The 18,613-nt window shown below is 30.5% G+C and overlaps 2 protein-coding genes across 3 annotated transcripts; both read right to left on the bottom strand.

Moving 5' to 3' along the window:
- Positions 1-6,745: 6,745 nt before the first annotated feature.
- On the bottom strand, positions 6,746-11,085 carry LOC123693757 (sugar transporter ERD6-like 6). 2 transcript variants are annotated; one of them, XM_045638964.1, is made up of 3 exons: positions 11,062-11,085; positions 8,764-8,896; positions 6,746-8,198 (listed from the first exon to the last, which is right to left on the bottom strand). In XM_045638964.1, the coding sequence occupies exons 2-3, from the start codon at positions 8,825-8,827 to the stop codon at positions 6,892-6,894; spliced, it is 1,371 nt and encodes a 456-aa protein (XP_045494920.1). In that variant the 5' UTR covers positions 8,828-8,896; positions 11,062-11,085; the 3' UTR covers positions 6,746-6,891. The 2 variants fall into 2 exon arrangements, with proteins under 2 accessions (XP_045494920.1, XP_045494919.1); XM_045638963.1 differs by lacking the exon at positions 11,062-11,085 and adding an exon at positions 10,688-10,798.
- Positions 11,086-12,238: 1,153 nt separating this feature from the next.
- On the bottom strand, positions 12,239-18,066 carry LOC123694084 (facilitated trehalose transporter Tret1-like). Its single transcript, XM_045639388.1, has 3 exons — positions 17,954-18,066; positions 14,826-14,961; positions 12,239-14,388 (listed from the first exon to the last, which is right to left on the bottom strand). Exons 1-3 carry the CDS (start codon positions 17,978-17,980, stop codon positions 13,070-13,072), a joined length of 1,482 nt encoding a protein of 493 aa, XP_045495344.1. The 5' UTR covers positions 17,981-18,066; the 3' UTR covers positions 12,239-13,069.
- Between the last annotated feature and the right edge of the window lie 547 nt (positions 18,067-18,613).

Below are 18,613 nucleotides of genomic sequence, written 5' to 3'. Positions count from 1 at the left end.
CCTTTCTTTTTCTACCTATTTTCAATATTTCTTACCAGCCCAATACGTTTTTTCCAAAGGAAGAAAGAAAATCGAATAATTTTGATTCTAGTAATCCTTATCTTTCTTCTAATATATAAAAATCAATGCCACTTTTCGTTGTAATTCCATAACTCGAGAACGGCTGAACCGATTTCGATAATTCTTTTTTTATTATATTCCTTGAAGTACGAGGATGGTTCTTATGTAGAGAAAACGTTAATATGTACCACGGGCGAAGCCGGGGCGGACCGCTAGTATTCTATATACTTCGTCACGTTTTAGACAGTCGTCATCGTGATTCATGTTTATGAACGAGGTGATAATCGTGACTATGTACACGTGATTTTTTGAATACTCAACAACGAGATTTACCATAAGTTTTCGCTTCTGAAACTGATGAAAGTGTATAAAAATATATTCTTCGCGCATTATAAAATGAAGCTGTTTTCATGTTTTAGGTATTGTATTCGAAAATTGTTCAAATGTACTTAAGTAGGTAATACTTAGACTTAACAGTACTTAATATTTACGCAAATTGAAAATTTGTAATCTAGACGTAAATATGAATCAATAAAATGTACCTTAGTCGTTACAAATGTAACACTGTGAATAAGACTAATCAAAAATCATTGTTTCACGTTTTTGGTAATTAAACAAATCCATACTAATATTATAAATGCGAAAGTAACTCTGTCTGTCTGTCTGTTACTCAATCAGAACCAATTTGCATGAAATTTGGTATAGAGATATTTTGATACCCGAGAAAGGACATAGGATAGGTTTTATCCCGGAAATCCTACGGGAACGGGAACTATGCGGGTTTTTCTTTGACTGCGCGGGCGATGCCGCGGGCGGAATGCTAGTAACGGAATAATAATATATACACTATACAGTATACAGTATAGTATCACTTGCGAAGAATAATGGAGTTCTGGTGTTGCCAACCTTCGGCTCTGAAATTTATATAAAATAATATGTTTAATTATTGATTAGTTCGATATCGAGAAGTTCAATAAAAGTCGTTTCTGTTATGTCCAATATACAAGGTGATTTACAAAGTACTATACATAATATATACAGTATACAAATTATTATTGAAAAAGTCTATTTTTAGAGTAAGTTATCTAAAATTAATGTAGAATCCGAGCTTTTGTGACAATTCCTTGGGATTAACGTACAGGCTACGTACCTATTTTTTTGCCTTTGCCTACCTAAACGTTTTTTTTTGAGATGAAGAACTAATAAAGCACTTTTGATAATAATCATTAATCATATATCGAGCATGATCTCAATGCCGTCTTTAATTGTTTACTTTAGGTAATTATACATTAAATTTACACACTTAAATACAAATGATCACAAATGTTTACCTACTTAAAACCAGTTATTAGAGTTCACTAGCCAAATGGAAAGTTGTAAAAAACCGTTATTTTCGTATTTTATATATATTTTTTTTAAATAACAGAGAGAGAACATCTACATATTTAGTATATTCTATTTAGTAGTTTTATGAAGTACCTACTTGTATTTGTGTAATTGATGTACATGCTTTTAGAATGGATGAGCAATTGATGAAAGAATTTCATATTTGCAGTTTATGCTCAGTTAATAATATAATACTTTACTAGTAGTATCAGTTTGAATGAATTCAGTTCAATCCCAGGTTTCACGTATTGCCTAATAATTAATTATTCAATAATTTAAAAATGCCTGTTTATTTGAAAAATATTTATACCTAAGTTCACGTCTTAATCCTTAAGATATAGGTTGTGCAAAAATGTAGAGCATACGATTTACGAATAAATTAAACTGATGAAAATTTCGTAATAAAGAAAATGCAACTTTTCATTGCCTTTTAAATCAATAGCATATGAAAATACTTTATATATTTCTATTTAATATGCTTGTATTTCAGCCTGTTTTCAACATATGTCAATCTTCAAAAAGTAGAGTTTGATGCAGAACCCCTGCACCGGAGTCAAACATGCTCTTGGTAGTTTTTTTTTGTGTTTATTATACAGTTAAAATTTAAATACTCAGTTAACGTAAGTAAAAAAAGTTCAGTAAAAAAGTGCACATTAAAGTGAACATTAGGCAGAAATCGATCGTTTTAACAAAATAATATTTATAAATAGAGTGTAACAAGCTGCGTCGTGTAAGTTGAAAACTTTGAACAGTTAGTTTAAATTATTGTGTTTTAATTTTTAAATCGAATTAATTATTGAGATGCAAAGGGACAGAATAATGTGTTTTTTTTAGTTGATAAAATATAGTGAATAAAAATTGGAATGAATTATTTATTTAACGCCATAGAATCTTTAATTATACAAAACAAATAAAAACAGTAGGCACTAAGATGTGATAGCATTAAAAATATAAAATTTGTTTTTAAAATATTATAACATTGTCGTTATAATAACATGAAAGTCTGTTATAACATAAAATATTTAATACACTTTGTAGTAAACATAATAAAACTATTTTTATCTTACGCTTCCCACATGTAACTTATATAATATTATCTAGATGAAAAGAAGCCATAGTTTCATCTGTTCGCAAACGCAGTAAGTATAAACTTGCAGCAATATTTAATATTTACTATTAAAAATTTGATAGACAATTATTATTATTATAATAATGGCTGGGCTGGTGACCTGTTCCTCAGACTTCTATGCAGTCTATTTCAGGCACCATTTTTTCACAATATTAACCTCTACTGTATTTTTTAAGCTGCATAGCTTCTATCGCGGGCCTTGAGTGCGGGGACCGAATCCAGAAATTCCGTAACGAAAAACCTCACGCTCCCCACTCCGACGGGCGCGGAGGTGTGGCTTGAAGGCATAGCATGCAATAGCTTTACCGTGGCAGTCCCCGAGTGCCACACGCATGCCACACGTCTTTTTTTGTAGTATTATTAGATTATATTCGTCCATGGTATTATCAAGTTTTTTAACCTTTTAATGTTGTGAGAACCAAATAAAGACGAATTAATTATTTTTATTATTATAATCGAAAGCTTAGAGCTGACTTAGTCTTACTTTCTTCGTCGATTTCGATATAATTCTAATAGTTCTTGATAGAGTGTTATAAATATATAAGAAAATTATAGAGGTATTTAAAATTAGTTACCTGTTTAAAATAAATAAGGAAGTGAAATAATTTACAGGTAATCACAATAACAGGATTGGTGTTCTGTTGCGTCTCTGATGGCTACATATTTGGGCAGATGTCAGGAATGGTGAACGCCTTGGGAGGGCCTGACAGTCCTATATTTTTAAGTGAAAACGATATTTCATGGATAGGTATTTTTTTTCTTTGATTACTGTTTTATAGTATTCTATGGTGTTGTTTCCCTTGTTTAATTTACTATCTATACTAAAATATTATGTATGCTAGCTCTCCTATAAATATTTATTGCTCTTCTCATACATTTATTATTTTTGTGTTGTACCTACTAAAGGTTTTCCAGTAAAAATTAGTCTAAAGTTTTTTATAATATTTTAATATTTCAATTTTTCTTTTCAGCGTCTACCATAAATGTAACCTGCATATTTGGGTACATTATTGTTGGTATATTGTCGAGAACGTTGGGCCGAAGATGGTCAACGACTATTGTGGGGGCTCCCGTATTACTAAGTTGGATTGTACTCTATTATGCACAAGATAAATTTGTACTTTTATTCACTAGAATTTTAGTCGGAATTTCTTATGGAGGAGTATTTTTTCAAACGATTTTAAACTGTGGAGAATATCTCCCGCCAAGTAATAGACAGTTTGCTTGTAATTTAATAATAAGTATTGGTACACTTTCTGGTGTAATGATGGGCCACATACTAAGTCTTTTAATAGATTGGAGACAAGTAGCACTTATTGGATTGATTCCATCAGGATTGGCATGCATCTTGCCACTGTTCTGGCTCGAAAGCCCATATTGGCTCGCATCAAAGGGAAAATTTGATAAATGTGAGAAGGCTTTTAGAGCATTGCGAAGTAAAAATGAAAATAATGAAGCTGAATTAAAATATCTTATTGCGTATGAGAAGAAAAATCAAATAGAATTTTTGACAAGATCCAACACGCGATTTGGGGACATTAAGAAAATAGCGAATGCGTGTAAGGAAATGTATTTCTGGAAAATAACATTTACCATATTTATTGTGAATATTTATAGAGCTGCAGCTGGACGTGTTCTATTGAGTACGTTTGCGATAACAATGCTACAAGAAATTACAGGTCGTACTGATGTCCTGTTGTTTACCCTACTCGTTGATGGGTTTGGAATAATTGGTGCCGCTTGGTCATTCTATTTGATAAACAAATATAAAATGAGAAGGCTTCTGTTTACCTTGGGTGTACTGTCTAATATCCTATTGATTGCATTTAGTGCAGCATTATACTTTGTACCAAACGGGAGCTGGTACCCATGGATAAAAGTGGTGTTAATGGCGTTTTATTATATCGTCGCGAGCGCCGGCCCATACGCGGTTTTGGAGGTCTTTATTGGCGAGGTAAATCCTCTCGAAGTTTTTTGTAACAGGGACCTTAGCAGGGGGCGTGTTCTTCCTATCTATTAAATTAGCCTCAACTATGTTTTCAGCATTAGGATATTCTGGCACTTTTCTATTTTATGCAATAATTACAGCTATGTGTCTCTTATTTTTGTGGGTGTACATGCCTGAAACAAAAGGTAGGACTTTACATGAAATTGAAGTGTTTTTTAAAACTGGAAAATTTGAACACAAACAACAAATTGCCTGCAACAAAAAATTACATGAAGTCAATGAGTGTAATAGGCAAGAGAATTGTAACCTTATAATTGGTGAAATAGGTTGATAGAGAATACTGAACTTAAATAAATGAATAAGCAATCCGACCCATTTATTGTCAAGTTCAAAAACAAAATTAAGAGCCTTGCTTTCACCTTGTTATTAATTTGTAGAACGTTTTTATTTTCATATAAACACATAATTTTATATGAAAATAAAAACTTTACCAAACAAGTCCGAAATCACTACTTGAACCTAGCATTTAACTCGGATTAGTAAGATTAATTAATTTATTATTTGTGTTTTTATTTATTTTTCTAACTAAACTACAGTATGAGTTTATGTATGTATGAATTATTGTAATATAATTATTATTTGTTTATGTATTATACTATATAATATGTAATATATATAGTATTTCATATGTATGTAATATGTATTTATAATAGATCATATATTTATGTATGTGTATATATATTTGTACTTCCTACCTACCTCCTTTTTCATAATATTACTCCACACAGTAGGTTGCCTGGAAGAGATCACTCTTAAGTGATAAGGCCGCCTTCTGTGCTGGACTAGTTTTAAGTATTAATTTTAAGAATTTATTTGTATGCCAGCACAATAAAGTGTAAATAAATAAATAAAATAATAATTTTTTTTTATGATAAAATAAATGACCTTTACCTTACTTAATTAAATTCGCTAGGCAGTTATTGAATATTTTATAAGATTGACTGAATTAATTAGGTCATAGAATATAGATATGTTTACTATTTAGTTTTTTTGTATATTTATTTAATGAAGCTACATTAATATATTATGTTAATTTATATTCTATTCAATAGTACTTAAGTATGATAATGATTATTGTACTAATAACAATAATTCTGTAAAAAGCTGCATACGTTGGTGTAAAGTAGGTAATTTAGTTTTTATAACGATGTATAATAAATTAAGACTACTAATAAATTAAGACTATCTGTATGGAAATAAATTACTTAATTTAAATTTAAATTTGTGTTTGGATTTAATATATTTGTCCAATTCCCAAATACGGCTAGGCCTATAATAATACGCAACGTGTGTTCGCGGTTCTACAGAACAACGTCTATGGATAAAACTGAAAAATTAAGATTTTCTACGTATTTTTCCAGGATAAAAAGTATCCTATTTTACGCCCAGGATAATAAGGTATAATTAAACCAAGTTTCATCGAAATCGAACCGTTAGTTTTCACGTGACCCAAATATGTGATGAAAAATTTTTTTAATCACATATTTGGGTTTGGTATGGATCCAGTAACACCCCCTGGTATTTATTTTTTTAATATTTTCAATGTACAGAATTGACCCTTCTACAGATTTATTCTACGTATAGATATAGATTAGCTTCAAATTCATTTATTATACTCAATTAAGTTTAGATTTTTTGCAGTGAAACGAAAATTCCCAGTTGCAAGGTCTTAATTTTTATTCTATATCTAGTAATTAATAAATATAATCAGGTTAATATTCTAGAAAACTTGCTTTTAAACGTTATATCAAAATAGTTTCATGCCATAGCAGGATACATGATAGCGCCCATTATTTTGCATTGGAACTTAAAATGTAACTAGCTTTTCATTTTGAAATATTTATTATGTATGATTATTATTTCCTATATAGAAAAAATAGCTCGTATCTATAGGCTAATTAATAATAATTCAACTTTTTATTATTCTTGTCTTACAACCATTACGTACCAACATGACATTGTGCTACAAATTAAGTAATTGGAGAAAAGACACGAATATATTTTCAAACAAATACACAGTAAACACAGTGTCAAATCACGCTATTTGTATGAAAAACAGTATCTACCTATAGTTTTCAAAAGAAAGACCAAGTTACAAAAATAAAACGACATCATTAGTTACATTAAATTTTTATTTCATTAAAATTTTTATACTAGCATGTTTTATAATAGTTTTCATATATCACAATAACAATTACGTACTTATAATATCAATATTATAAAGATTTTCGGTATTGTTATTCAAGATTCTTATACAATATTATTAATTACTAATAACTTTAAAATACACTAGTTATTAATTACATTATTAAATAATATGAGGACACTTCTTCTTCACTGAATCAAGTAAGACATTACATTGTTCACAATTTTCATAAACTCCTTCAAGTACGCTTTCATTCTTAAAGTAACATTGAATTTCTTCTAAGGATTTCCCCTTAGTTTCTGGCAAATAATACCAAATATATGTCATGCAAATAAATATTATTATGGCATTTAAGAAGAATATTCCATGGTACCCTATCAAATTGACCATATTCGTCATAAGTTTTACCGCTAAAAATTGTGCAACACCAATTATAGCTCCGAAGAAAAATATAAAAAAAGCTTTAATATCCAAAGGGTTTATCTCAATAAGTAAGGTTTCCAATACGGCATATGGTCCAGCTATCATAATAATGAAATATAATGCCAACAACGATACTTTAATCCAAACATAAATATCATCTTGAACTGGTCTGTAATAGAGAACAGAAGCAAGTACTATAAGTATTATGTTAGCCAATATTCCAGAACTGAATAGCAAACTCCGCATTTTAAATTTCTTCACTAGAATACAAGATATCAGTGCCCCCAGGATACAAAATCCATCAACCAGAATTGTGTGCTTTAAAATGTTAGAGTCACCAGTAATATCCTTCAAAATAGTCAACGCTAAGGTAGTGAACAATATTCGTCCCCCAGCTATGCGGTATATATTGATGACAGTATTTAAAATACTTATTTTCCAAAAATATCTCTCCTTTATTGCTATCGAAACCTTTGTTATAATTAATTTTAAAACATGGGTATTACTTGAATATTTGGTTTGGTTTCGTCTCTCATTGGCAATTATTAAAGCTAGTTCTTTTTTGGTAACATCAGTAGATATATGAAGTGCTTTGAAAGCATCCGTGCATTCGTCAAATCTACCTTTGGATGCCAGCCAAAACGGACTCTCCACCCAAAAGCAAGGAATCACAATTGCAAGACAAGTAGGTATAATGCCAAGAAGGGCAACTTCTCTCCAAGGGATTAGAAGACTTAAGATATGCCCTAAGGAGGAACCTATAAGCGTTCCAACACAACCTATTAAATTTAAACACAGAGACCTAATGTTCGGAGATGCGTATTCGCCAACGCAAATATACGTTAACATAAGGACACCACCATATGACACTCCCATAATTACTCGAGAGAACAACAGTGTTGTTATATTTTGAGCAAAATACACCATGATCCAGCAACATAGAACGGGTATGTTTAATAATATTAAAGCTTTCCTTCTTCCCAGTATTTCCGTCACAATAGCGACCACAGCAAAACCGCAGAAGCAGGTAATGTTGATCGATGATGCTGGAACAAAGAATTAAAATGAAAAGGAGAATATTATTCGCCATACAGAAGTTGTTATGTCTTTTTCTACTCGAATGACAATATTGAAACAGTTGTTTTTGTTAAAAATAATGTACCAAAGTTTCCAAGAATAACACAAACATGACACATATCAACTAAACTACCAGTATACTGAGACAATCGTGAGTGTTTTGAATGAATGTTTGAAATTTTATTATCTTCGCGCAAGACATTAATAATTAGTTCCATCAATCAACATCGGGTGACTTGAGAATGTTGTATGTAGTTACACCAAGAGTTACACACGTGTTTCATTGTGTTTCATCATAATTGTTATCGTTTATTTTAAGTTATTCCTTACAATGTTATTTTATGTGGCACGAAGTCAAACAGCAAGCTCATGAAAAATGTTGTTATTATTGTTTTATTGAAAATGAAGATTTCCTACTCCGATCCATGTACAAATGCTATTTCAAAAGTTGGCCAGAGGAAATCGATTGCCGGAATATAAATTGACGTCTTCGAGTATAAATTAGTAAATATTGAAATGATGCGGTACACTTACCTATCCAAGATAGACCATCTTCTGATAATTGCATCGTGCTATTACCACGTAGAGCATCTATCATCCCCGAAGTTTGACCGAAAATGTAACCATCAGAGATGCTGCATAAAGCCAGACCTGTTATAACTAGCACCTGTAAATAAAAAGCGGAAATAAATTTTCAAAAGTTATAAATTGTGAACATTGAGCTAATATGTATTGTACATATTAATTCAATGATTGTGAATGATTTTGTTCGTGAGAGGAAACTGCTAACATTATCAAAGTCAGTTGAACAGTCGATGTAATTAGGGTAAGTGTACGTATTTATATGTATTAAAAAGTTCGTTACATTTACTTGTTTTTCTTTGTCTTGGGGGTCTCCGATTATTTTAAAGTCTTATGTTTATCTATACTAATATAATAAAACTGAAGAGTTTGTTTGTTTGAACGCGCCAATCTCGGGAACTACTGGTCCGATTTAAAAAATTCTTTCGGTGTTAGATAGCCCATTTATCGAGGAAGGTTATAGGCTATATTTCATCACGCTACGACCAGCAGGAGTGGAGCCACGGGGGTGAAACCGCGCGGAGCAGCTAGTGTTTCATAAAGAGGTTAATTTCGTATTTGTCGGTAATAAAACAAGGAACGTTTAAAAAAAGCTATTTAAATGTAATTTAAACATGACTTTTAGTATAATTAATTGTACGGTATCGATTTTTATTAACCTTTATGTTGAATTAACCTAGGTTTGGCAGTTTAATGACTTTAAATGCGTATTTAATATGCCATCAGAGCGGTTAATTCATTTATTTTTGAAGCGGTTAATTTCAAAAAGAGATAAACGTTGGTAATTAATTAATTTAAATAAAATTATACAGTACTCCAAAAGTGACAATGCGCATAGAGATCTTCGTCACAGTTCGGTAACTGTCATATTCCCGGAGCGTCCGAAGACGATATGTATATAGAGCGGTTAAATGCATTTTCTTCATGCATAATTTAGTAAAATTGTTTAGTCAAATGAAATACATTTTGGAAATACGACAATTATTAGCGAAGATTCGCATGTGCATTATTAATTTTGGAGTACTTACTGTAATATGGTCTTTTATTATTTTTTGTCATTATTAAATTTTAGTTATTGCACAGCCGGCTAACGAATCAAGCAATTGATGTTATAATTTTAGGCTACAGGAAGTAAAGGGTTCATTAAAAATATAATATTTAAACGAGACGGTGATAACTATTGAGATTTTTCTGATAAACGTAATATCTATAGTAGTTCTTATATTATTATCTGTGATAATATTATTATGTGTTCTTATATTAGAGCAGAAGAAGTACATAATCGTAAGTCATTGAAATCAATCTTTGTAAGTTTGAAATATTCAATTTTAACCAATAACCTAATTTTCTGGATTAATTACAATATTAGTAGTAATAGGTATTTATAAAAAAGTAGAATCGTAACATTAAAAAAAAGGGTGAATTTCAAACGAAATGTTAAAAATTGGAGAGAATTGCTTAATTTAGTAAGAAGACCTACTACCTAATATTATAAATTCGAAAGTTTGTGAGGATGGGTTACTCTTTCACGCAAATACTAAAAATTGATTACAAATATAGGGGGTAACTTGGATTAACACATGGGATAGATAGGGTTTATCCCGGAAATCTCATGGATATACTAAGTCAAATAATAAAGACACTGAAGACAGCACAGTTATTTTTAAAACACAGAAAATTACCTCGTTTCTTTTATGTACATAATCCTGTGGTAGCTATAATCTGTGCTATAATCTATGTATAAAACAGATGATCAAACAAAATGATTTGACTGCTCAATATTTATTATGTATTCGTCCATAATACGCAAAACAAATACCTACCTACGTTGTAATTTCTTTTCGTGTAGGTATAAATGTAAAAGTCAAATAGATACCTGCCGGAAGGTTTGGACGGACATCTTGACCACTGAAACACGACTAAAAATTGTAGTAGTAGCGAAGTAATAAAAACAACTGTTCCTTTTCATTACTAGATAAACACTGGAGAGAAATATTGTTCCGTATTATGTTAATATTGCTTCTTCTTTATTGTATTTGTTATGCATGGTGCGGCTTGACGTTACTTTTATACGGTTTGTTTTCAATCGAAAAAATCGTCATTAAAATATTTTGTAAAATTTCGTACATTGTTTTAGTTATGTACGTAGTATTTATGATTATTTAAATGAAAATATATTTATTGAAAATATACCAATTCTATTGTATTTCAACTAAAGAAAATATCCACTGTATAAAATATCAAGCATACCTGGTAGCGTTAGCTACTATTAAGTATTCTGGACCTGTTGTGTAGCAGTTATTTTTTCCCCTTTTCAAAGTTTATGTAGGTACTTAGAAAGACAGAAAACTCATAGAATGCTGGACGGTCGCGGTGGACCAGCAAATCTTTAATAGATGGCAAGTAATCTATATAATTTAATGAGGAATATAATACTGAGAGTAGGTACTAGGTATAAATACTTACAATAAGTAGCAAGGCTGTATCTGGTTTTTCATTGGTTTTCCTTATTTATATTTGATAATAATTGTAGTAGTTAAGTATCTTTATAACCTTCATAATACCTTTTCTTTTCAACCTCTTAGTGGGTACTGATTTCATGTTTCAATGTGATGATGATTGTGACTATTGTTTACAAAATTTTAATAGAGCTTGGTAGTGACAAGTCGTCATAATCTTTCAAAGACTTGGTGATCCCAATACGAGTATAGAAAGTTTTTAAGGGAATGAACTACCGCTTTGTAAAATTTATTGAAGTGTAGAAGCGTAATGGTAGTAATTTTGTGAATGAAGACCTTCATATCGCTATACGATTGATAAACTTGTACCACAGTATTACAATATATTTCCTATTAATAATTTGGAGCTATTGGGGATTTTTTTTCTAGTCACATTTGCTAATGATCTTCTAGAAGTATTGCGGTGTGAACAAATTCTTTTCTAAAGATTAAAAAATATTGTATGTATATCGCGTGTTTTTGCTGATTTTTTTTTTTGATAAAAATATAAATTTAAATAGCAAATTAAAACGAAGTAGTTATTGCTAACAAATCGAGCAGGCGCAGTATATTAAGTTTCTATCAGCTAATGTCAATAAGAAATAAAAAATAGTCAGTGGAAATTGATGAACATACCTACATGAAAGTACAGCGTGAAATTAATCCTTGTGTTTTTCGTTTCGCCTTTTCCGAGGCTTTTCTTATAATTACCTACATAATAAGTTGGTTCCTTGTATTATTAATTTACATTATTATTACAAATATACCTACATCTATATAAGTAGGTCTATGTTCATGTGCCTAATATTTTGATAAATTAGGGATGTCATATTATTCGTTATTCACAAGTACAAAGGTATCATATTTTATTTGGGACACAGAAATAATTACTGAATATGTTTTTCTTTATTGTTGTTTTATTACACGAACAAAGTTACAAATAATGTTACCTAATACTAAAACTAAAAACAAAATAAACCGTACGTACTATTATTAGGTCTAACTTATCTATCATAAATATAAAATTAAATTAAATTATATGATAATATTAAATATGAATTAACAGGTCAATATTTTCGTGATGTAAAGCTGACAGTTTTCGTTGACGATGAGTTTTTCACAAATCTCGCTAGCGGATAGAGGTTAAAAATGTTGTGGGGTTATCCCCAGCAAAATTCACGTAATAAAAAAGTCAGCCATTGTCAGAAAGTCCCCAAAAAACTCTTTGCCTGAGAGTTTAAGAACATCCCCTTCATCATCCCATATACGTTCGCACTGCTAGGACACGGGCCTCCTATGAGGGTACAGGCCATAATCCACCACGCTAGCCAAGTGCGGGTTGGCGGATGTCACATGTCGTCAAACTATTGGTTTCCTCACGATGTTTTCCTTCACCGTTCGAGCAGTGGTGATGTTATAACATGCGCACATGAATTGAAAAATCAATTAATTTCCTGCGCGCTCGCCTGGTCTCGAACCCCGGACTTTACACCCCCTTACTTAGTAGTAATATCAAGTTGTGTGTTACCTTCTCTATATTATAAACCTAATTTAAACTTTACTTACTTTTTAAGTTAACATTCTTGGCGCATTATATGCAATAAATATTTATTTACAACTATTTCGAGACGTCATGATAATATTAAGTAATAACTCAAAAATATATTAAACGATGGGTTCATTTTCATAACAGTTTTTGATACAGTTTCGTGAAGATATAATTGATATAATACAAGTGTGCGAGTATATTAGAAGATAAATTACATTACATCGGTAAGATTTTGAATATTTCTCTCTTTAGTGACGTTTATTAATTCTCTGGTTTGATCTTCTTCTAACTTAGAACTATCAAAGCTATTCGTTTTAAAATACAGTTCAATTTCTTGCAAAGTTCGCCCCTTAGTTTCAGGCAAAAAGAACCAAAAATATGCAAGACACATAAAGGCAATAAAAGCATTTAAAAAGAATACTCCATGGTGTCCAATAACAAGAAACATACTCGGTGCTAATTTAATTGCCAAGAAGTTTACAATTCCGGCCAAAATTCCCATAAGAACTATGTTAAAGGTTTTGATTTCCAGTGGATTTATTTCAGTTAACATTGCCTCTAAGACTGGATATGGACCAACCGCTACTATAACTAAATATGAAGCGAGGAGCATTATTTTAATCCAATTAATGTAGTCATTTTTATCCGGTACAAGATAAAGTACAAGTCCAAATGTAATCAAAAGAAAATTTGCAATAATTCCCGTGGGTATTAAAAGTTGTCTCATTTTAAAATTCTTTAAAAATATGAAAGATATGCTCGCTCCAAATACAGAAAAACTATTAGTTACCAAGGTATAATATAAGATTTTAGCCGACCCGCCTCCAGTGATGTCTTGAAGTATGGAAATTGCAAGAGTGTTAAATAACATCCGTCCAGCAACAACTTTATAAACGTGCATGATAAAAGACAAAATGGTACATTTCCAGAAATATGGTTGTTTCAGAGCGTCCTGTATCTTTTTCAAAGGAACAGGAAGGAAAGTTTTCTTTTTATATTTTTTGTTCTTACTATTTTCCATTGTAAGCAGAAGTTTTAACTCTTCTTCGGCTGCCTTAGATGGCGTACGTAGTGTATTGAATGCTACCTCACACTCCTCAAATCTTCCTTGTGATGCCAACCACATAGGACTTTCTACCCAGAAAAATGGGATGACAGCTGACAAAATTGAAGGGATAACACCTATGAGTGCAACGTTTCTCCACTCCATAACCAGGCTCAAAACTTGCCCTATCATAGTCCCAGTTAGTGATGTCACACAGAGTAACATGTTAGTGGTCATAAATCTAATATGTGGAGATACATATTCACCGATATTGATGTAATTTAAGAATAAGGTACAACCAAATGATATTCCAGCAAAAATTCTAGATATGTATAAAGTGGTTCTATGTGTTGAAAAATAAGTCAAAATCCAAGATAAAATTAAAGGAATGGTTCCGATCGATACAGCTTTCTTCCGCCCAAAAAGTTCCGTGATTAAGGCAACAATTCCAAAGCCACAAAAACATGTTATATTAATACTTGCAGCTGAAAATAAAGAAAAACAAAATAATTAAGTGTAAGAAAAACATATGGAAATATATTGTTATCAATTAGAAAAAGTGAAGTTCTTAAATTTTAATTCAAAACAGCACTATTTTCCAGTTAGGTTTAGAATATTGTTTATTTGGGACTTAATTAATTTTTACCATGTATTTAACGTCATATTATGAAGGTAATAACAAAATAACTAAAGTAATAAACTAAACTAAGACGTTATTAATTAATTATGTATTAGATAATACTGAACGTCACTGAACTACTACGTTCATTGATAATTGTCGCACTTCGACGAGGCTTACTTACCCAACCATTCTAAAGGTGTTCTATAATTTTTGTATTGTTTTGAATTAAATAGTTACACTCATACATTCATAAATAGATTATATCTAATGACAATGAAATAGAGAAAAATGAGTAATTACCCATCCATGACAGGTCGTCAGGGGTTACTGATATGGAGGTATCAGATCTTCGCAGTGCTTCCAACATCCCTGACATTTGTCCAAATATAAATCCATCTAAAATACAGCTTAAAGCAATCCCTGTTATGACGAGGGTCTGTAATATTGTAAACATTGTATTGAGCACATCTATCTATACCAATATTATAAAGCTGAAGAGTTTGTTTGTTTGTTTGAACGCGCTAAACTCGGGACTATTGGTTCGATTTTAAAAATTATTTCGGTGTTAGATAGGTAGTCCATTTATCGAGGAAGGCTTATAGGCTATAATATCATCTCGCTTAAAGTAACAGGAGCTTAGCACTGCGGGTAAACGCTGGCTGATCTAATAAAGTTATCGGTAATAGGTAAACGTTTTTATAAAATATTGATAATATGAGAACGAGAGAGATGAGAAATAGAATCATTATTAATTACTCATGATTTTGATAAATATATTTTTTTTAAATATTGTCTCACTTAACAATTAACACCGACGTATGCGGTATGCGTAAAAACACGAAATTTTACTATTGAAATAGAAACGCAATTTATAAACTCATTAGAATTTATTATATTTTACACGTGCGTTCTGGTTTCGCGCTTTGTTGTTACATTAATTACTTACTAATTATTAATATTTGCTAATGAAAGGAATCAAATTTTGCTATTCTATGAATCATATGACCTTAAAATAATGTTGTAGATAGTAGATAATATTATATTTATAGCGAAAGTCTGATTTAGTTGATAGAGGTGTACCTACGTTATTTTCCTTTTTAGGACATTTGGTTCATCTCGTGCAGATGTTGTACAATAATTCTAGGTACTTTATAACGTCTTTGTATTATTTTAAACGTCTCACTTATTTCTAAATTACAATATTTTTATTTGATCAATTAAAATAAAGGTAATTTTTCATAATGCCGTTAATTATTGTTCCACATAATTACTTGATTATCCATCAGTAGAAGGAAAGTGTCGCTAAAGGTAACTTGCTATACCTAATTACTGACTAATCTCAAAAAACAAATTATAAAAAGATTAAAGTCATTAACATTTGTTACCTTCTTTAAACAAGTTACTTTGTTGTTGTTAAATTATAAGTTAACAAGTAAATTAACACATTAATTATTCAATGACGCAAAAATAAGGAAACGTTGTTGACTTTTATTTGAAAAAAAAAAATATGTTTTTCAAGAGAGTAATGTTTTGGGTTATACAATATACATGTATAGAAGAATATAAAATGAAAAGTATTAGGTATGTAAATAATACACAAGTGTGATTATATATTATATTAGTAATGAGCGTATCGATAAAACCTATTATGATTATAATAGAGCCCTGAAGAAATGGAGAGAAAATGGACACTGGAATGGAATGGAATTTTCTTTAGAAAAACAATACAGGCACAACAGCACTAATGGTAACTCACGACTTCGTCTGCGTATCTATCATATGCTGGCACTTATAAAATTAGTAAATTAGTAATAGGTACCACAGATTATATAATTCTAAAGTAATTCTCTTTATTAATCTGTGAATTGTTTATGGTTGGATAGGCCTCCACTAGGCTCTCTTATAAATAGAAGTTTTTCTTCAATATTCAATATTGATGTGAATGTATGGACCACAGATCACAGAAACTAAAGGGTATGGACAGTATCGGTGTAGGAATATTCTAGCCTATCCTGACAATATAATAATTATTATAAATGTGAAAGTTTGTAAGAATGTAGGCTGTAGCTATGCACGTAAGTTTGTTTCTTTCAAGCAAAAACCGCTGATTGGATCAGAATGAAATTTGGATACAGTGATAGATTTTAATTTTTTAATTGTATTATAAATTAGCCCGACGTGTTCTGTACAATAAAACGTAAGAAAAAACTACAGATATAGATTAATTCACGATTAGTACATACTAGATTTCCGCCCGCGGCTTCGTCCGCGTTTGCAAAGGAAAACCCGCATAGTTCCCGTTCCCGTGGGATTTCCGGGATAAAAACTATCCTATGTGTTAATCCAAGTTACCCTCTATATGTGTGCTAAATTTCATTGTAATCGGTTCAGTAGTTTTTACGTGAAAGAGTAACAAACATCCATACATCCATACAAACTTTCGCATTTATAATATTAGTAGGATATATTAGATATTAGATAGGGCATAAGCTGCTCTTTAGCCGGTCACCAAGATAATATCTAATAAATAAATAGATTTTTATATCAGATATCAATATCCATATTTGTATAATTACAATCACAATTTTTTATATATTTGGAATAATTAACTACTTAGTTCATTTAAAAAAAAAGCATTAATATTAAAATTCATAATGAATTAAGATTAGTACCTACCTAAATTAAAACAAGTTATAAAGCTGCCAGCATTTGGTTGCCAATGCCAAGAAGCAATAATTACCGATTCATATGTTAATCCTAGATCTAATATTATGCAAATATGTATGTTATAAAAATTTAAATGTGCTATGTGCCATCTAGCTTATTTTTAGATAAAACGTTATGTGTATTAAATTCTCTTTTACTAAAATAAGTCCCTCGATAACGAAGTAAATAATTAGTCTATTACGTATAGGTAATCATACATGTACTCTACGCACCAACATCGCAATAATTTACGAGGGTTCTAATGTTTATTAATAAGTAATTAAGATAATATCAATGAACTTTTTCACTATAAAGAAATAACATATTGTAGTTACAAAATATCATATGGTGTCATTTTATATGTTGATGGCTCCTAACATGCTCCTAACAAGCAATGTAACTGATATTATATGTACCTATTACATACTTCGACGAAGACTTATTTTCATTTTACAAATAGCTTTGAGCAATATAGATAAACATTAACTTCAGAATTTAAATCGCATTCAAATGGATGATTATGAACTACGACACTACAGATAGACACATGTTTTTCAGTATACCTACACACGTAAAGCTTAGAACAGCCAAGGGTCGGTATAGCGTTCATAATATTGATACTTAATTCAAAATTAAAATGGAAATAGGCTTACTAGGTATAATTGTTATATCTTTCCCTTTTAAAATAACTAAATGTGTATTAATAAATAAAATATACGAACCTGCTGAATTGTGTAAATTGGAATCATCTTTATATTTTATGAATTATTAAATTGTAAAATATTATTCACAACTTTGAAAGTAAATACTTATGATTAGACGTCTTTTTACTACAGAGTCGTTTTTAGTACTAACTTCATCTGCTTACGTTTTGACCAACTTGAGGAATTTAGATAATAAACCTACTTAGTCTTTACATTTTGATTAAAATAAAAAAGAGATTGAAACATTACGTTCATCAAATTTTACATTCATGTTGTCTGTAAATGTTCCTTGTTAGGTATTAAATTAAATATTCGTTTATTAACTCATTCTTCAAGTCTTGCTTGGTTATTATAAATATTTTAATCGATTACACAGTTGGTTTTTAAAACGTTATGGTTATTAAATTTGTACGTATCATTTTGCGATATAGGTACTGGGTACACCGTACATAAAATTATTATTATTTATTATCATAATTCATAATATAGTACCTACTTAGTATGAGTGTCATTGAATCCCGAATACTTATAGGTATATTATGTTCTGTGCATTGAATTCTTGCTACGAGAAACTCAAAGATATCGGATTAATTTAATAAAAGTAGTTAGGTATGCAAGATTTCCCCACTTAAAAAAAAAAAAAGAAAGGTACCCACTTAATCTAATAATATAATAGTA

Source organism: Colias croceus, chromosome 8, assembly GCF_905220415.1.
Source record: "Colias croceus chromosome 8, ilColCroc2.1".
Taxonomy (NCBI): domain Eukaryota; kingdom Metazoa; phylum Arthropoda; class Insecta; order Lepidoptera; family Pieridae; genus Colias; species Colias croceus.
The sequence above is the reverse complement of the archived record's forward strand: the minus strand, read 5'-3'. Positions and strand labels throughout refer to the sequence as shown.